At 38.9% G+C, this 21,325-nt stretch overlaps 1 protein-coding gene across 2 annotated transcripts; it reads right to left on the bottom strand.

The window, feature by feature from the left end:
• Positions 1-1,691: 1,691 nt before the first annotated feature.
• On the bottom strand, positions 1,692-12,530 carry LOC142026591 (protein FAM240A-like). 2 transcript variants are annotated; one of them, XM_075019759.1, is made up of 3 exons: positions 12,326-12,530; positions 5,746-5,894; positions 1,692-3,243 (listed from the first exon to the last, which is right to left on the bottom strand). In XM_075019759.1, the coding sequence occupies exons 2-3, from the start codon at positions 5,889-5,891 to the stop codon at positions 3,111-3,113; spliced, it is 279 nt and encodes a 92-aa protein (XP_074875860.1). In that variant the 5' UTR covers positions 5,892-5,894; positions 12,326-12,530; the 3' UTR covers positions 1,692-3,110. The 2 variants fall into 2 exon arrangements, with proteins under 2 accessions (XP_074875860.1, XP_074875859.1); XM_075019758.1 differs by lacking the exon at positions 12,326-12,530 and adding an exon at positions 11,555-11,777.
• Positions 12,531-21,325: the final 8,795 nt, after the last annotated feature.

Here is a 21,325-nt window from a genome sequence, read left to right on the forward strand (position 1 = left end):
ATATGATCCACACCTATTACATCATATATCATACAGTTAAAATCCCATGACCAAAACCACTAGTCTCTGACCCATCCTGTACAATTTTACCTGTTCTGTGGCTTAGGCAAGTGCTGAACTGGCTTATATGCTGATTAAGACATGGTAACATCTTGCTAGTGCAGGCTCAGGGTGGTACTGGTTATACAGACTGATACTCAATTCAGATTCTTTTTCTATTAGGCAAATTAATAAACTCCAAGGAAAAAAGTATCTGGGTAATTAATTTTTCTTCTCAAATAGCTAGTCCAACTTTCTCAATATAGCTATTGTAATCTAAATTTTTGTTTAAACCTTTTTTTTTCCATTGGAAAGGGGGAGGGACTAGGGACTAGGGATGAAAAAAACGCTGTGTTCAGCTGAAGGGGCCTTCTCTCCCACCAGCTTATGCTCACTGGATATCCTGTTTTACCAATGGAGGCTGTGTATATGAATGAGGCAGATGTTTTTTAATATAACAACTCAACTTGAAGTGACTTTTGCTTGCTTGCTTTTTTTCATGAAAGCCAGGTTTGGCATTTTCAGGCATGTCTGAAATGCCTAAAATTAGGCTTAAATTTCACCAATCCAGTAACTAAAGCAAAAGGACAAAATGCTATCCTGTCACCTTACTGTCCGCCTTCAGCTTTGCAGTTTGCAAGCTGCATATCTGGGTACATCTGGCTCCTAGACTTTATTATTTCTAGTACTTGATTCCTTTCTCAGTCTGGTTGTATGTGCAGTAGCAGTGAAAAGTGGATGAACATCCACATTTGGGAACGGAAAGCATCTGGTATTCAATAACATGGAGGTGTGAGGATACTGCTGTCTGTAAAATATGTGTTAGAATAGGTAAGCATGACTAATGCATCTGCACATGAGCAACTCACAAAGGGCTGGTTTTGACTGAGAGTGGTAGGATTTTAGTCTTTCACACTTGTGATATACACACTCTGTGCTGCAGTGGATATATCAGAAACCCACTCACGACTGAAACGGGTTCCACGTACTTCCGAAGATAAACAATTCCTGCAATACTCCTCTGCATGTAGTCAATGTGATGCCACCTGCTTGTAGTGGAAGTGATTTCACACATACCTCGACCTCCTCAGAGCTCCTGATGGAAAAGCTACTGCTTGGGGACCTAAGCTGGTTTTCGGGTACTCTCTGGGGAGTGCTGAAAATTGCTCTGTGTGGATCACATCTACCTGTGTGGTCTTTTTCCTGTATCTTATATAACTGCATAAACAGATATACTGTCATAAAAGTGTTCCTAATAATTAAAAGCATTGACATTAAATGTAAAAGAACCGTAAATGCTTGTTGGGCCAGCTTTTCTTGGATCTTCTTCTCTTGTCACACTGGCATAGAGGAGGGGTAAGCTGCACTGATGTCGGTGACATTACAACACCATAAAGCAGTAGTTAAGCTAGTAAATCTAGTAGACCTTGTTTTCAGAAGTGGGGAATCTGGCATTTCTCCATTTCAGTAGGCCCTGTCTGTGTCCTTTAGCTACGCTACAGAACAGTGAACTACTCTGTTTTTTATGTAAGTAGCAGCAGGTTCAGGTCCTGTTTGATCTTCTTCAGCAGAGATAATGTTTAACTTCCGTGGCAGCAAAAGAACTTTTTAGATAATAGTGGGAAATAAATGAACACAGAAGAAAGAGACCATTCTGCAAAGGCAAAAGCAACTACAACTTTATTATTTTTCAGCATTGCTTCTCTAATAGAAAAAAAACACTGGAAGAAACAACTGCTTTTTGGGTTGGGTTATATGAAAAGAGACTGATTCGACATTCCCTTCAGTTTTGAATAACCAAAGAACAATTTATAAGTTTTTAATTTTGTAATCCTTTGTGGAATAGCAACATTTTTGTGATAACATGTTTTTTAATGTGGGAGAATGTCACTATGTAACAGTGTGAACATTCTGTAAAACTGTGGGTTTTTTAATGAAATGCTGTTTTAAAAGGATAAAAAAAAGCATTTCTTTGAGGTCAAAATGGTTTAATTTTTGTTTTATTTTGAAATTTATCAAATGTATTCCTGTCCACTTCTTCAGCGTAAATGAAGATGCAAAGTAACATTCCATCTGGCTCAATATTGTTAGAGAAAAATAGTTGTTTAGACTTATGACTTTTCTCTTGTGTATCAAAGAAATTAATTGAAGAGATAACAAGTAAATGTTTTTATCCAAAACATATTTAGATACACAGACATATAGGTAAACAGAACACACTATTAATACCCTGCGTTTAGTTATTCCTCCCTTCACCTGACCTAGAAGAAGATGAAATGCAACAAGTGGTTGGATTAGTGCACACCAGGTATGGCACGTGATACCTTGCAAAGCATTCCTGTGCTGTTATGATGAACTGATTTGCTGCCTTCTATTTCAAACTGTCCTTCATACTCACTTGCTCTGACATTTCTCAGACTGGTTCATAATAACCTCAGTAGTCTTTTTCTTACCTACCCCATGAAAGTCAAAATCCTTTCCTCTGTTCATTTAATGATTATGATCGGTAAATTTTCTTATATGTTGATCAGAAAAGCTCATTTTTTTTTCCTGATTCCATTGAAGAATATATTTCTTCTTCTGTCCAGCTGATCAGACTAATCCTTAACTCCCTTCACTGTGGCTCACCAAGACAGGCAGAACAGCTTGTATCTGCATTAAGCCCTGTAAATGGAGCTCTGTAAATGGAAATGTGCAATTTTGCATGCAGCCGTTTGAATGTATTATTCCTATTAATCAAGCCATCCTCTTTCCTAGAAATATGTTGTTGTCACTGGGAAATGCAGAGTTACATAAGAAAGTCCTGCTGCATCACAGTAATAATATATCATGGAGAATTAAAGGTGTCTGCTTCTCAACTATCCCTTTGCATATATTTTTTTTTGAGATTACCTACTGTGACCTTATTCTTGCACTAAATTTCAGTAGGACTTTATTAGTAGCTCTAGTAAGTAACCTGGAAAAGGGCCAGATTCTGATCTTTTGCTTGTTCAGCAGTATAACTGCTGGTTTATATGTGCATGCAGAAGGTCAGAGTCAGGCCCAAAGATTTCTGTGTTTTCCCAGTAACTTTAAGCAACAGTTTTATCTGGCGAGGGAAGAGTCTCAATGGACAGCAGCGTCATCTGTTCTTTCTGCGTTTTCGCGTGTGCCTGGACCTGCCTTGCTCGGCCTTCCAGCCGCAGAGTCCATTCGTGGCGGAGTCTGCAAAGAGAGGACAAGTGCTTAACAAGTACTGAGCCAAATCCTTCAAATACATCCAGGGCTCTTCAGCGGAGTCTCTCTTTCATCACCATAGCACTTGTCCCATATTTATTTACCATCTACACATCTCTGTAGCTTGCTAGATTGGGAAGGCAGGGGAGAAAGGGATAGTGCTGATGCTATCAGTGGTTGACATTGCTGGATTCCTAATGAGTCAAACAACTGCTGAAATACTGTCAGTGTGAAGAGCTCTGTTTTTTCCTCTGGGGTATTCTCAAAGCCACACAGAAGTACTGTCTAACCAGTAAGGTCATTCAATGTGTAGATTAAAAAATACAATTACACCCCCTGACCCCGCAAGTTTACTGTAAAATGGTGTGGAGAAGAGCAAGCAGAATGTTAAATATGTCCATTTTGGTTTACTCTGAAGAAAAAAAAAGAAAAATAAAGTAACCATTTTGTACCCTAAATCTCTGCAGACCTTGTATGTGTTTAATGAAAGGAACTGATGTCACATACGAGAGGAGCCACATAGCTTCGAGATGCAAGTATAGTACAGACAGAAGAGAAGATCATTAGGGACCACTGCAAGATATTTTTGGCTGGGTCATTTTCCAAAGAAAATGGTGTTATGAAACACCTGACCCAGCAATGCTATAGGATTAGATATCATATGGTAATGCCAAATGCATCATGGAATATATGGGTTTTTATATTACATTTGGTGTGTTAAAAAGAAGAGCAGCCAATGATTTAATCTGAGAATAACTTAGCAGTAGCTGTTTCACATGGGTGCTTGTGCTGGTTTGGCTTCTGAGTTTGATTTCAGATTGTGTTTTAAAATTCTCTCTCGTCTGCCCTGTCTTGGCTTCACTATTCTCTTGTGTGTATAGTTAAGCCTCAAAAAAATTGGGGCAATTAGTTAGTAAAAATTTGCCATTGAAAGCACTGGTGTTCCTTGTCAACTAGTGTCCTGGGTGTCACAGAGGGAGCACTTGCCTATACTTAGAACCATCTAATTCTCCCAGGTTCCACTTACATGAGGTAGTGGACCTGTAGATTTTGTAATGACAGTGTCTATTACCTCCTGAAAGTATATTTTTTTTCAAATTAGAGAGCACTTTGTGAACAACTTGCGCTTTGGTCAAGTGACCTTAAAGGAACTTGCTTGGGTCTGTTTCAGTTGTGACCAGTCAGTTAAGACATACTGAATATGTAAATTAAGACATATTCAAAGTTCTTTTGCTGCAATTTTTTTCTATTCAGCAAAGAACTTATAAAAGCTTTTAGCATTTTTAACTTTGTGAAGTTACAAATCTTATCTACACCCCTAATTGCAATTGGTTTGCAATGTCTTCTTGTGGTAGTTTTTCGTGAAGCTAGAGTGACAAAGGTTTCCAGTGCAGCTGAACACTTTCCTGGGTTTTATTACACATTTTCTCTCCACCAATTCGGTGATTTGGGAATATTATGACTAGCCGGAGTAGGATACTGGGAGCAGGATTCTACATCTGACTCTGCTGGGACACAAGGCCTGCCCAGGTCTTGATTTCCTCATCTTTGAAATGACAATAAAGGGCACACCCTCCTTGGGCATGAGGGTTAGATTACCTGGAACTTTTTAAAAAGAAACAGCCCTTTACCAGCACATTGCAGCTTGTTGGAGTCAAACTAATTTATGTGAATGATCCAGTTTTGAGGAAAGTGTGCAAGAAAACCTTTGTCAACTTCAGGAGGAAAGCCCATCAGAAAAACACAAGAGGCACAAGTATTTCTTATCCTCTTTCTCCATCTGTTATTAGTCAGGGGATTCACTTAGTGTAGGGGAGACCCTGGTTCAAACTCCTGAGGTGCAACAGGGTGAGCAAGTATTTGAAGTGGTCTACCACACTTGTGCAGAGTATCCATATCACAGTCACAGGTCTTTCTAGGCGGTGCCTGTTGTTTTACACTGTTATGGAAAAAAAAAATATTTGAATAGCCTTATTTTTTATCTGTTGTATATCAGGAAAGCTTACGAAATGTGTTTCATGGGGCAGGAAAATCTTGTACTGTTTCTACCTTTTGGCTTATATGATGCGAAGGGCTGTTGAAGATGATCAAGATGCTATGGTTTTGTTTATGCTACACATTAAATGAGTAGTTTGCCTATCTCTTTAATGTAATACTATTTTATTTTTCTGTGTAGCTGTACCAGTTCCAGGTAAAAATCCTGATATTTTCTGTCTGTCACAAGCCATAGTGCCAAAGTGCTTTATTTTTATGTGGCTACACTCCAAGGCCTTTGAAGAATGCTCATGAGGTTCAGGAGAGAGGGGTGTCTGAGTTTCCATGCAGAAGAGCCATGGAAATATGAGACAAGCAGCTGTGAGAGGAAAAGTGCCAAAGATCCAGAACACAATCTGTGCTATGAATAAAGCAGTACAATAACGGGTTACCTTATTTTAAAGCACGTGATGACATGCCTTGCTGTCTTGTGCAAAAGAAAAAAATACCACTTACTTGTTCAGGGCGCTTTTACTTAACCTAGACTCTTCACCTTCTCGTTGCTTAGTTTGCTCTTGGATGACTTTTTCCCAGAAGTTCTTCAGCCCTTCTGCATCATTACCACCCATCTTGTAGTGTCTAAAGTTGGTATGCTTGCTCATTTTCTGAAAAGCAATTTGGAGGTCAGAGCAGTCAGGGGCCTAACCTGAGGCAGATACTGTGTTGCTTAGCCTCTTGTAATTTCTTTCTCTTGAAGTGCTATTAAAGTATGTCACCTGAGAAGAATAGGTAACTGATGCTTACTCTGCCTTGAAGCAAAATATAAGGCATTGAAACAGGCCTTGGGTGATAGTTAAATTGTATACCTATATTTTTGTTGCTGAGTAATGACTATGCATGGCACAGTTCACTGAAATATTGTGGACACCTCAGTATGTGTGAGATTTTAAGTGGTTTTGGAAGAACTTGGGAAAAATACTCTTAGATATAATGCCATTGTCACTGAAGTTCAGATAAGATGTTGTGAAGGTGTTGTGTTCCCTTCCCCTGTAGTTGTAAAAGGGATCATAGATGGTTATCCAAGGGAAATACATTGCTCTTAAATGATTCCTTTTACTACTCCAAATGATATCAAGCACAAAATATGCAGGCAAATTATGAAACTAAAGTTGAAGCACACAGAGTGCAAAGCCCTGGGGAGCTTGTTATGGCCTTGTTCTTTAATTTATCAAAATTCAGTCTTAAATACTGTTAAAAGTAGAGCTTGTTAAAATATAGACATGAGTTCCAATAAATGAGAAAAAGGACAGAAATGAGGTGAATATCTCATTGCTAAATGTATAGTATTCAAACAAGTGGGGTTTTAAAATTCTCAGCATGTCTGAGGCGCTTGCTAATATTACCAGATATGCATTGGTTATCAGATCTAAATGGTACTTTGAAAAATTAAGTTCTGTTGTTTATTCCCAAAGGAAGTAATCAGAAAAATTTCATCATGTACTATATTTGTTGCTGGCCAAATACTGCTTTGCTATGACATTAAATAAGGTACCAACAACCTGTTATACTTCTGCGCCAACTGTGAAGCAGGATTTCCTGCGTCAGTCTCCTCCACTAAGCCCTTCCAGCAAGTGGAAGGATGCAAGAAAGAAAAAAAACACCAAACCCATATGCCTGAGTTTTCTACGACTAGATCAGCACATAATTTCAGCTCCTATCAAATCCCTTTGCTTCCTTGTGTTCATCTATATTCTTTTGCCAACATTTGCCAACTGACTACTCTGGAATGCTGATGAATTAATGCCTCATAGACCCCAGTATGTACTTGTGAGCCTGCTTCCTAGACAATATTATACTTTATGAGCTATCTTTGATAAATACTATGAAGACTATGCTAATGTAGGCCAATTTGAGGAAACCTTTCATTTGTGCAATGCTGTAAGTGGAAGATCAGAGAAAAAGAAAAGGACAGATGCAACACAGTGAAGGCAGACTTGTGTAAGGTCTTCCTATCAAATACTGTATTTTAAACTCCTGCAGCTTTAAAAGGGCACCTAAGTAAGATCTTGGCATCTTCCTAGATTAAATATTTTAGATTTGGCATCATATTCGCAAACCTGGTTTTTAGAAAGATCAGTAATAAATAATTTTGCCAAATTTGGTGCTAAGTCTGATTGGACTGAAAAACATGCTTAACAAAAACAAAAATCTATGCCACTTCCAGATGCAGTATTTTTTCACAGACAAGTCCAGTTGCTTAAAGACCATCACAGTCCAACTGGACAAGTAAATGTGAACTGGTTAGTCCATGTAATATAATCACTTAAGGGACAGAGTATCAGACATGCTTGAGTGGTTAGGATACTGGTCCTCTTCACAGCAAGGTCAGCAGGAGCTGCAATATTACCAAAACAATGAGATATATTCCTCTGAGGCAAACAGCAGTTTTCTGCTGTTTCTCTTGCTGTGGATCGGGGATGCTGTAGTGGTAACACAGCAGGATACAGCAGGAGTTGTTACATCAGTGTGGGTACAGCAGTTCTACTACCACCTTTTGCTAAATGTGCTTTGTTTATCAATGATGTGGTCTAAATGGGAATATGGGTAATCTTTTGATGATCTTTTGTCCCACTCTGAGGTCATAAAATAACAGTATTATTTAAGGCTTCATCTTGCAAAAAGGTATGCATGTCACGGACACACTGGAACATGCCCTATCTGTACCTTAATTCTATAGGCTTTCAGCAGTGTTAGAATAAATGCTCTGGTAACAGCTTGTTACAGTGAGTGATGGAATATGATTATTTTATCATTCCTAGACCAGCAGGTCACCTGGGTCTTTGCACCACTTAAAGGCTCTTCTATCAGTCGCAGCTGCCCACTTGACACTCTTCAGATAATTATCCTGTTGCCTCAGAAGCCAAGTGCATGCTGCTGACAAACTGTCTGAGTAGGTTTGCCCTCGAAACCCTATTATACTGTGCCTCATGTAAGAGTCTGCCATAACACATTAACCTTTCATTAGAGATTAAGTTTTTGTGATTATTAAACTTCTAGTAGATGTCATTATTAAACTTTTAGTAGATGTTCTTCAAGTGGTACAAAGAGGGCCTCCAGTCTTTATCTGAGGTCTAAATTGGTTAGATTTTTTGGGGGTGCATGAGGATTTTGGCTGCCTTAAATCTTGGCTGCTCCACTTAGAGGAACAAGCTGTGGCCAGACAGGTACCCCAAAGATGGAGGTACTTCTGCAAATGTTAGTCTGGTATGTCTATGGGACTTTTTGCAAGCCAAGAACATTTGACTTGATAATAGTTCCTAGGAATGTCAGTGACAGTGAATATTACATGTGGTCCTTGCTAAGACAGATTCTTGATGTAAGATACTTGAAGATGGTGTTGTCTGGCATTATTAGGCAGCATGTCTCATACTATGATGTGTGAAAGCATCCTTTCTTTGAGTCTGGCATTACAACATCCATATATAGAGATTAGAGTTCATGTATACTGTGTAATACCTTCTTTTTTTCTAATTGAAAGGTTCTACTCAGGAGCTTGGTTTGGATTTCTGAGTAATTATCTAGGTTTGTTTTCTTCGTGTCAAACGAATTCTTTATTATTATGCTAGAAAACATCTTTTGTTGTTGTTGAGTGATTTTCTGCTTTCGTTTTAGATGTCCCAATAACATAAACTGGAGTTACACTGACAATTGGACTTAATTCTGGTGAACTTGTTCTTGATTCCTTCAATCACATACCCCAGGGTTCGGAAACTAGCAGGAGAGTTAGATTTTCTCTGTAAGTAAAAAATCACACATTCTTAGAGTGACTCCACCAGTTCTGCCTGGGTGGAAACTGAGCAAGGAAAAGAGGTTCTTTATCATCTTTATTTTCATTTTGGATTGCCAGGTATTATTTGAGAGAAATTAAAGGAAAGTCAAGGAAGAGTCTTTCTGGCTACTAACAGGAGGTTGTTTTAACATGTTTTCTCACTGATATGAAAGTAAAATAAGAAACAACACTTCCATAGGTTCAAAATGTTTCATTCAGGAGACTTGGATCAGTGTAAGTATGGTTTATGAACTGAAAATTTATGTTGTGAAACTTTCTGCAGTACATTTCCTATGATGGATTACTAAAATGTGCATAACACTGTTGAAAGGCAGAGTCCTTTATTAAATCTTCAACTAATGGATGGTTAAGGAGGGACTATTTTTGTATCGGTTGTGCAGTCCTATCTGCCCATTTGAAGTATAGTTGGCTGCTTTTTTGGGGAGCCAAGCTGATAAAATGAAATTAATATAAAGGTATAACTAGATCTTGGCTAATGTGGCTTATGTATTTGGTAGCTCTGAAACTCAACTGTCAGAATTATGTGTATGTGTGTAGGAAAGAGTTTTTAATGGCATTTGTCATTTATGGGAATTAATCTATGTGTTAACAAATTATTAATTTATAAAGAATGTCCATAAGAAGAAGCAATAGTAAATAAAATTAACGACACTGTAAAGGAAAAATCTGCTGCATTTATAATAAAACCATAAATCACATGGCCATGCAGCAATCTGTAAGACAGCCAATCACTCACGAAACACAGATAGCATCTACATACAATACATTGGTTTAAACTCTTTAGGCTGCTATCCCAGAGCATGTTTAAAGGGGGTCCAAAGTGTGAATGATGAATAGTTTTCCCTCAACAGATCTCTCCAGTGAAAGGGAGAAGAAATTTTGCTTCTAGCTGGAAGTTATTATATGCACAACTTTTATTCACTGACACAAAATTAATACAGAAACAGCCAGTGGTACAACCTTCTGTCTTTTAATCTGATCTGCAGGCTGAATGTGTTTTGGAAAGGTGTTAAATCAGTATGTTTCCAAATGCCCTGGTCTTAGCCCTTTCCTGGTCTGCACATTTTGAATTACTGTGATCTCAGACAACCTCCACTGAGGTACGAAAAGGAGTATGAACAAATATCTAACACAAAGAATTTCTCTTCTACCCACTTTGTAATTGTATTTCTACTTTGGACTCTTGCCAGAAAAATTTTGGATTCAGAAATGGCTCTTGATATTTTGAACAAAAGTGCTATTTTTAGTAACCTTTATCTAAAACAAACAAGCAAAAGAAGAACATCTTGTCTGAAACTTTGGGAGGCATTTTTTACCCCTTTTCAGTCTTTCTATTTAATACATGTCTTGAGCTAGCCATTGTCTTAAAAATTCCGGATTTTATATATAGAGAAAATACTTGTGCATACAATGAGATTCTCTGAAAATATTTTACTTTTTAATGAGAAGTATTTTAATGCATTCAGTAAAGCTGTTAACCAAACATATTCAGTTGGTTTGTCTAATAAAAAGAAACCACCTTTTTTTTTTTTTTTTCTTACTGGAAAATATTTTAGCCAGCAAGATAAAATAATGTTTGAACTTTTCTAAATTTTATTTCAAAAATGTTTGCTGAAAGAACAAAATCTTCAACAAGAATGATTGGGGTTTTATATCTTAAAAAAATGTTTCTTTTCTAAAAGGTGGAGATAGGGCTAACTTTAAAACTTTTAATGAATTTGAGGATTCAGCCAATTTTAATGTTGAACATGAACATGTTTCTGAAAGAATTTCCACAGTTACTTCAGAGTTTTTTGAAGACCATTGTAAACAATGGAAAGATTATCTTTGACTTCAACTGGACTCAGTCCCTAGGGTCATATCATGACCATGAGCTATTTTATCTTTGTCAGGCCACTAATTAGTCTCCTATTCCTTTTGCCCTTCACTGGGTTTTGTCTGCCTAAGCATAGAACATTTTCTAGCATCATAGGATTATTACAGTACAGTATACAAGTTGAAAGCCTGTTTATGGTGTTTTTAAAAAGAAAAAAATAAGCTTTTTTTCTAAAAAGTTTTAAATTATGTTCATAGAATGAATCATTAGGATGAATATCCCCTTATGTGTTCATTTTGTGGTGGTTTTCCTTTCAGATGAAGTATGTGTAATACAGAAGTTCTAGTAATACCAAAACCAGACATAGGAACAAATAACAGGTTAATAATTGTAGTTAAGATTAGAGTAAAACAAAGTAGAGGCAGGATATCTCTGATATATTATAAATCAGACAGGATGAGATCATCTTCCAATAAAGTATAGCATAATACACAGAATTCAAGGTCATGGAGGGAAGAAGAAGAAAGCATTATTCAAATTCACATGATTTAACAGAAAGTAAAATAAATGTATATGCATGTATGTCTAGGCGCGTTTAAAAATCAAGATAGGAAAAGAAAATCTTACTTTGGCCAAAACACAAGAATATAAGTGCTTACTTTGATTGTATAGTAGCTTCCTCTTCTGTCAAAGTATGGATTTCTTGAGTGATTACTGAATTGTGTCAGTTTTACCTCTGGGTTCCCCTTTTCAAGAGGACTCCTACTGCCAGGAATAACTGATTAAATCTTTTCATCTGTCACTCATTTTTATTTGGGAGTGATGACATCTGCTGTTATGAATTAGTTTAATGGCAGGGGGGGAAAAAACCCAAACCCACAGTCTCATTTTGTGAAGTCTGCAACACACCAAGCAGAGTGACCACACAGTTACAGGGCACAAACTCTGAATGCCACATTTGATCTGTGCTATAATTTATGGCAGGTGCCACTGATGTCATAACTTGGCTCTGGAGAAACAGTTATTCTTTGACAAGTGCAGATCACTGGAACATAACTTCCATATCACTTGCAGGAATTCAGTACCCTCCCCTCCAAGAAAATGGATAGATCTGAACAGAACATGTTGAATAACACAGCTTGTCTCAGGACTGTGCTACTGAGTGACTGACAGATAAACAGATTTCTTTTTCACCCCTTTTGAAGTGTTGGTCTGTAAGAGCACCTGGTAGGCTACATGACAGGATTCCAGCTAAGCTGTTAATACTCTGAATAGCGCAGGAATCTGAACTCAGCCAGCTGCGAGCTGGAATCATAGCGTGTATAATTTGTTACAGAATTTAGCACTTCCACTTCTTGGACAGATTCTTCCTCCCTGCACTGGTACCACTGGGTAAACAGAAAAACACAGGGAAGTAAGGTGCTACTTACTCTGACAAAGAAAGAGAAGACTGAGAGGGACCTCCTGCTCTCATCTATTATTGGCAACCTGACTGCGTAACTCCTCTGACAATATGGCAAGTTCCATCTTGAAATGAGTTATGTTTCTTACTCCAGGTATTTCCAGTGAAAAGTTGCTCCAGAACTCTTCTGTGCAAAGTACTGTACGTTTTCTTCTAATTTGCAAGCTGAATTTATTCAAGAGACAAGCTACCCTTCCCTTGGCTCCATGGTATGTACAGCAGAAAACACCTCCCCTCTCCTTCCTTGTTTTGAAAATCAGTCAAGGACTTTGGACTCTTCTCATACTCGTTCTCTAGATAAGTCTTATGGCCTTTCTCTGCAGTCTCACTGAATGCAGGCAATGAGAACTGTATGTCATATTCCAGATGAGTACTAATACCTTATATGTTTCCTTATTTTGTTTGGATATAACCATCTGAATCTAGAATCACATTTATATTTTCCAGAAATGTACCATGCTCATAAACACTCTCTAATCGATTAATGCACCCACCTAGTTCTCCTGTTATTTTTTCCAACTGATAAGCTCCAGCTTACAATAGAAATTTTAATTAGATCCTAAGTTCATGACCTGCCTTTTGTGCCACTTTCTCTATTTCAGTCCTTCAGGTCATCTGTTTCTTTTGTCTTTGAAATTCAGTCCCCTGTGCTGATCACAACCTTTGTGTCCTCTGGAAAATTTCTTTAACTCACTGCTTCATTTTGTGCCAAATGTCACCACTCAAAACAGTAGTAAGACTGCTTCTAAGACAGCTCTGGAGGAATTCCTTTTTTAACCTTCATTCAGGTAGGGAGCTTTCACTAAAAGATGTTATATGATTTTAGCCACTCCTTATCCACTTAAATGTCTTGTATGAGATTTTTTTTTTTTTTTTTTACAGCTTATTGAATGTTTTTCCTGTGGCACTATGTTAAATATTTTACAGAGCTTCACAGTTTAGCTGGTCCGCATGCATCTGCCCACATTTATCTTGGTTGAAGAGAAGTACTGAAGTAATGTGCCATGGCTGGCCTTTGGCAAACCCACTTTGTATTTATTTCATTTTCCTTCAGGTCTTCAATTATTAAATCCTCTGAAGTTTGTCTGAAAGCCTTAAATGGTGTAAAGTCAGACCAATATCTCTATTTGAAAAGTGACAGCATATGGCTCCACCTATAACACAGTAGGTTGTATTCCAGTTCTCTGTCAATGCCTGAAGTTTGGATGAGATTCATATGTGGAGGTAATATCTTTTCTTAGATCAGCTAGTATAAACAGGGAAAAATGCACAAGGTCTGAAATAGAAGCAGCAAACTTCAAGGCTAAATATCAGTTAGGAACAATTGTTCTAAGTTTAAATAGATAAACCTCAGTGCGACCATCAGGGAGAAAAGTTGGTTCCTCTGTAAGAAATAGAAGAGGAGAGGTAATATAAGTTCACCTTATCTCCTACCATAAAGAGAAACAGGTTATCTGTCACTTGCTGGATGTGGTTAGCAGATGGGGAGAAAGGAAGAGAGAGGAAGATTGTAATGTGTCATTAAGTATCCCTACTGAGTTCACAGTTACTTCAGATTAACAGCAAAATTAATTTTTCCAATAATCATTCAATAAGACACTCAGCACCACTACTGTTAGTGGAAGGCAGCCATGAAATGTAACATAAGGTCGGTAATTCACTGCTCCAGGACAGACTGCTCTGTCTCATGGCTGATCCTGGACTCTAGGCAAATGCCCAAGTCACTGATGATGGTGTCAGACTCTTACAGTTTCTCTTCTTGGAGCTGCTCCACTTTATATAAATAATGCAATACTCTGGGCTTGAAAGACAGAGTCAACGGCATGCTTGTTTAATCTCCTGTATGACTCAGAGGGGTGTTTTGCACTTTCCCACATATTGGATAGATTGCGTTACATTTTGGCTACCAGGTATTCTAAGGCATGTTTTTTCATGGCAAGGGAGTTACTTGGAATTTATTTTGAAAAAATCTTGATTTCACTGCAGCCCTGACATAAAACAGATCTCAAAATCCTGCCCTTGTGTTTGAAACTGCCCAAGTTCAGAAAGTCTGAGAACTCACCCACAGTTCTGCTGTGCAATTTCAGTGGTGCCTAGTGGCAAGAAAGCATAAGAAACTCTAGGCAGAGGACTAGGCCACTACAAGCCATACAGAGGAATAATCAGAGCTCTTTGATCTTTGTAATTAAAGTGGATGAGACTTGACATGCAAGACTCAGTCTGATACTACATAGAGATCAACAATATAGTCTACTCCAGCCTTCTGGTAGTAGAGAGTCAATTGCATGTATATTATGTGGCTTTAGAAGTTGCACAGATTTACTCTATAGACTTGCCAGACAAATCAATATTTTGAGTAAATTATTTCAACTTTAAAAAGCACGTAGATACCACTACACATTTGGAGATTTATAGCCTGACCTGACAGTTTCGCCTAAGAAGTTGACAAGTCTACAGTGTACCTCTCCTGGTATGGCTCTGACAGTTGCTTTTGCTCATTTGAAATGATTTAAAGCTGTTAATAGGTCTCATGTGGTGTTGTCTTGCACTGACATAAGCTTTGGTATAAATGATCATGTTTCGCATGTTGTATTGTAGTAATTCACTTTGTTACCCTATCATCACCTTGTATTTTTTTGCTAGTTGATACAGAAATCCCCATTTATATGGGGCTTTTTTTGCTTTATGTGAACAGTTGCAGAATATGGCTGTGAACTGTGGTGTTTGTAACAGTGTATTTTGCAGTGTTTCTTTACTGTATTACTGTCAGGGTCTGGAGGACCTCAACAGGCCTTCACAGACCTGCCCAGTCTCACCTGGGACCCACACCCCTGCCCAGGCACCCCATCTCAGCTCAGGCTCAGGAATCTGGTTCCTGCCTGAGCTTTGCTAGACAAATTCCCATCTCCAGCCCTGTCCTTCACCCTGTCCCCGCACAGGCCTCAGACCTACATCATAGAGCAGAGTCATAGGTATCTTGTCTCTGGACCTGTATGCTGGATGTACCCTAGACCTGTTTCATCTCCTCACCATTCTTGGGGCTGCTGATGGATGCTGTTACCATCACCTGATGTAGGAACCTGCTTGGCCTGCCATTCTGAGATCCCACAGGAGGATGACTTCTTCTTGGCGAAGGCATTGCCTGTGCTAGGGTCGCACTTGGCTCCTGCTTCATTCCCCTGTCATGGGGCAGCCATGCTTTTTTTTCTATCTGACCATTACCATGGATGCAACTTCATGGGTGATAGCAATATAAGTGCATCAAAGACGGTGGAATACCATCATTAAAACCAGGAAAGAGTGTGTAAGAAAAGACTGCCTTGCCTACAGTTGGGGTCTCACTAATCTCTGTGCAATTTTGTAAGAAATGCTCAAAAATACTAGTGTTGGCAGTACTACATTCTACTTGTTGTTGTGGAGTCTGTGCTACTAATACCTACAGACGGTCACTAAATCATCTCCCACACTGAGAAACCATGAACCATCTCCCATGGCTGTCATTGGTGTTTGAGATGCCCTTAGATAAGTGGCTCAGAACAGTTTTGTTTCACCTGAATGACTGAAGGAATACCTTATTATTTTCAAGTACATTAAGAAGGTGGAGGACAGCTGGACACAAAATACTCCCCCAGCACTTAGTGGATTCTGATATTGCATGTGGTCAGTTGTGTAGATACCTTTATCTAAACTAGGTACCTAAAAGCAGATTCCTAAAGCCAAGCAAATTTCCTTTCAGTGTCTGAGTTCATGACAAGAACACGTGGATTATGTTGGAAATGTGCGAAGATTGTCAGAGAGGGGAGAACTTGAGGCTGGGGAAAGTAGCATCTGTGGAGATTAGCTCCATTGCTAATTTGATGCAAATAAGAAACACACGGTGCCACAGAGCATGGAGATGACAGTTACCCTTCCTACTGCAGTCTGACAACAGTAACTCTTCTCAAGCTGTTGCCATTCAAACTGTGGTTGGAAAACAATAATTGCTGGGGTGATCCAGGGAGTACTTGAGTAATCATAAGTTTCTCTGCCTCAAGTTATTTCTAAGTTATTTGTAATTACACAAGTGATTTATAGTGAACTTTACACAGATAGGCTTCTCTAGCTATGGTGATGCTGTAAATAAGATGCTTATTTGTATTAGGTAACCAAGCCTTATCCTTCATTGAAAAGAAGAGAATTCATTTTTTACAGGCTATTGAAGATTTTAGTGGACACTTAACTGCAGTGGCCTCTGGGTAGTGCAGCAGGCTACAAAATGCCTATGTCTTTCCCCAGTCATGCTTGGTCATACGCACTTGACTACTTGAAGAGGAGAGTGCCCAGTCGCAGATTTCTGTTTGAATTCCATTTCCTTATCAGGACTATGTTTGTCTTTTGTGTATTGCACATTATTTTCATACATGAGGGGAAGCAGGAAGAGGACCGAAGAAAAGGATGAAGACTAAATTGCACTACAGCAGCTGATTTCTGTTTTTTACTAACACAAAACTCCTCCCAGCTTGCAGGACCTGCAGTACATGCTGTAAGCTCCCTCATAAAGGGGCTATGTTATGGATGCAAGATGCATGAAACAGGACAACGTGGGAGGTGCTGATGAGCTGTAGATGGTACTGCAGTCTTTCCATGGCCTGGGAAAGAGTTCTTATTGTCTCAGCATTGTTCTTCTTGCTTTGCTACTCAGCAAATGCAGCCACCAACTACTTATTCATGACATCTCTGTAGTGTTCATTTGCTGAATCTTGTCTGGCTTTTCTTTATGTCCTTTTCTTTATGCCCAAGCTTTCACCTATGCTGTATGGATGTTTCTTCAGTTGTGTGGCTTCGGCCAGCAGGGTCAAGCTTCCTTAAGCTTGAAAATCAGGGTGATGAATGTTTTCTCTGCAACTAGACAGATAAATAGCCCACAGGATTTAAGGGTTTTTATTACCATCTTCCCTTCTGTGTCAGAGGACAATGCTGCTAGTGGTAGGGTTTACTTGGATGCTCTCTGTGTGCACGAGAAAGGCAGACCTAGCATGGACGGTTCCTGGGAGAAACATGCCAGAGAGAGTGCAAAAGTAGGGGATAAGGTGAAAACAGTGCAGTGTATTGGCCCTATGAATGATATGTCTGAGCCCACGTAGGTGGACATTGCGCTGGACGATGTGACATTATTCCATCTGTATTGCTCCAGGTTGGCAAGCATATTTCTCCAACAAAGTCAGCTAGTCCTGCATAAGCTAACTGAAGAAATGTAAAATTATTGGACAAGAAAAACAATTGGAGAAGCCTGATATCTTGAGAACTAGCACATGTGGTAATACTACCTTGATCTACAGCTTAAAGGAAGATTTGAAGGACTCATTAATGTGAAGCAAAAGTTAAATACAGAAAATGTCCAGACAGCACAGGGGCCCTGTGCGAAGGATGTTGTTGGGTCCAGAGAGGAACAGAAAGCATGTAATACCAAAAAAGAAATATTTGTGAAAAGTCCAATGGAAATTTGGCACAAACAGACATCAGGGGACCAACACAAAATCTACCAGTGCAAAATCAACCTGTCAAAATATTTTGAATGAATCTGATTTTGCAATCTGAGTTTACAGTTGGTCAGTGCTTTGCACTGTGGAATTGTATTACTGGAACTGAAAAGCTGGCTTCACTATTGCAAGGAGAAGTGGCTTAGAAATGCTTGCCTAAGAGGCTGTATCAATGTACCCAATTTGTCAAAATACATTCTTAGTAACTTAATAGCTCTCCAATGTAGAGAAGCAGTGGACAGAGTATTATACCTGTAAAATCTGGAAAAATAGCCAGTGTAGATGAACTTGTAGTTCAGCTGACAGTGAGAAAGGAATTGTATAAGCACTGCTATTTCCCAAGCTGATGTTTTATTCATATTAACATGTTCAGATCTACTAATTACACTTTAACTTGTTAAGGAAGTAGTGCGGTGGTTTCTTTGGTTTTTTAATTAATTAGTTCATCTACAAAAAAGAGTTTCTGTTAGTACTCCATTGAATTTTAAGCCAACTGCTTTGTGGTATTTGCAATCTTTTCATGTTCTGATAACATTTCAGGAAATCCCTTTATGGACATGAACATTTACATTTTAAATACTTTCTAATAAATGAGTGAGCTATTCCCAATTCTGTCTTACTTATTGTACTGAGCCATTCCTTTAATTGTTCCTTTAACGATTTATCATATCCTATCTCATCGGCGCAGCAACATGTTCAGGATGCAAACCATCTTTTACATCACAGAATTTAGCATAATTAGTCCATCGTCCTAATGGGCTGCTTGGTCCTTGATATTCTATTGTAATACAAATAAACAATATTTCTGTTAATAAGTTTTATTTATTTTTAATAGCACTTAAATATTAATCTGCTTTTAAATCTTTGACTGTTGTCTAGAAATACCTGAGGGCTTAAATACACAGGCAGATCACCCATGATCTCTGGTACCTTTTTCTATATGTTATTTTAGGTGGCAGAAAACGTGAAGAGCCTTGAGGTTGCTTAATGTGCAAAGGTCAGTCTAAGTCAATCTCTACAATAGCAAGTAGTGCATAACAAAAAAGCATCATTAGGGTAAAACAATTAGTGGCGAGACCCTGAAGTCCACAGACTGTGCAGGCTCACATCTCTATTACAGACTAGCTCTACTCTGGTCTGAAATTCTGTTAGCAGTTGGTTGATGTGTACCGGGTGGGCTCCTGGGGCATATGTTTTGGTTTAGCCTTACCTGAAAGATATTTTTTTTTGTGATCTGAGAAGTGAACCAAAGCCTGGGAAGTGGGGGCAGCTGGGGAATTGACTTTGAAAGTGCCCTTTGGTTTCAAGCACCAGTACGAAAGTATAAACAACAGAAGTATATTTGAATTACTGTTTGTTACAGGCTAAGAAAGTGGATCCACAGAATTAACATGAATCAGATGATGTATAGTAACTTACTTCCTCTAGCAATATGTTTATCTATCCAAGCTGTTGAGGTCCTTTATTTCCTTTTTTTTTTTTTAAATACTAAACTGAGCTAATTCACATGGAAATATATCAGAACATGAATTATGCAAGAATATAGTCTTCTGACTTACAGTTCATATTTCTTTTTGCAAGGGAAACCTAGGACCAAAACCCCATTATCTCAGACATTTTAAGTTAGACTGGGCAAAGCACTGCCAAGTGCACTGAGGAGTCAGAGTAAAATGGCAGGGAAGTGGATTAAATGACCTTATAGGTCTTTTCCATTTATGATTTTTATGGTTCTTTATCCCTATATATTTTCTTGCTTTTACTTTTTTTTTTTTTTTTTTTTGGTGACCGATAGGCTAAAGTTATGGAGGCAAAATTCATTCTCAGTTTGGTGTGTTTGAGCCCCACGTTGGGTGCACTAATAATAAAAGAATTGGAATATACAAAACAAGTGATGCACAATGCAATTGCTCACCACCCACTGATGGATGCCTAAGCAGCAATCCACCCCTCCCAGCCAACTCCCCCCAATTTATATACTAGACATGGCATCCCATGGTATGGAATACCCCTTTGGCCAGTTTGGGTCATCTGTCCTGGCTGTGTCCCCTCCCAACTTCTTGTGCTCCTCCAGCCTTCTTGCTGGCTGGGCATGAGAAACTGAAAATCATTGACTTAGTATATACTTAGCAACAGCTAAAACCCACAGCAGTGGGTTATCAACATTATTCCCATACTAAATCCAAAATATACCACTATACCAACTACGAGAAAGAAAATTAACTCTACCCCAGCCAAAAGCAGGACAATGAGGCACAAAACTCAATAATGGAAGGGTCAGGAGTTTGGTTTTTTTTTACCTTGTTCAGCATTTCACAATTGGACAGGTGTAATACGTTTGGGTTTTGGGTTGTTTTTTTTTTTGTTCTTGAAGCTTGGTATGAGATTTGATGAAGGAAAGCTCTGACCTGAAATGATGAGTCTGGCAGCAGTAAGACCAATCGTAAACAAACGAAGACTCTGAAATGCCTGAGTCTGGGGAAAATGTGCCACTATCAAAAAGCAGCCCTCCTAGGCAAACCTCCTATACTTTCTATAATGGTATTGTACAGCTTTACAGTTACTGTGCCAGTTCCCATAATTTGCATAGTTTCTTTATGAGACCCAGCTAATACTTCTTCTTGAAAAGGAGACCCATCTTAGCTGACATTGTCTGGGTACCTGGGTCCTAAATATTTTAAACACAGACACTGGCAATATTGAATCTGGTGGCAACAAAGCTCATTTTCTGGCCAGCTATAAGTGACAAGAATCCCTTCTTCCTCTACAGTAAGGCTAAAAGTAGGCATATCACAGTGGGAACTCTTAGTTTTGGCTACCATGTAAGCATCTCAACATACCAAAAGCTTCTATCCCTCTCTAAATAAGCAGTAGATGTCTTGAGCTGAAAAGCAGTTTGCTGCCAGCAGATGATTTGTTGACTTTTGTGCCATGCCTCTGTTTTGGCTCACCTTAAAATCTTAAAATGTTTCATTCTGGAGCTTCCTCTGAACATATTCAAGAGTTCTTAGGCTTCATTTTTATTGTATTGTTTCTCCTTTGTGATTTTATTTAACACTATCTATCAATGTCAGATGTGCTACTGACACCCCGTTATGCACGTTCAACACCTCCACACCATGGATGCAGCTGCACAGGCTGAGGCAATGGCCACCACCATCCTGCCTCAGCTGCTCATCACCTCCCCCATGCTAGCAGCTACCTCCACGCCTGCTCTGCCAGCTGCAAGGCTGAAAGGGAGCCCCTGTGCAGCCTGGAGGTTTAGAGAGTCTTAAGAGCAGGTCCCTGCTCACACTAATATTTTGATGGAATTGGTTTGGGGTGAGATCTCATGAGAAGCTCAGCTGGCGGGTTGAAGAGAGGAATGCTGAGGACTGTCACAGGGCCAGTTCACTGCAGCTAAAACCCACTTGTACCAGCCTGCGTTATCTCAGACATGAAGGACAACATAA

Source organism: Buteo buteo, chromosome Z, assembly GCF_964188355.1.
Source record: "Buteo buteo chromosome Z, bButBut1.hap1.1, whole genome shotgun sequence".
NCBI classification, from domain to species: Eukaryota; Metazoa; Chordata; class Aves; order Accipitriformes; family Accipitridae; genus Buteo; species Buteo buteo.

Bases quoted from the DNA above. Each gene is read 5' to 3' on its own strand.
- LOC142026591 (XM_075019759.1), bottom strand. From the start codon at position 5,891: ATGAGCAAGCATACCAACTTTAGACACTACAAGATGGGTGGTAATGAT. The intron at 3,244-5,745 runs GTAAGTGGTATT...CTCTCTTTGCAG, and splicing joins AGTAAAAGCGCCCTGAACAA to ACTCCGCCACGAATGGACTC.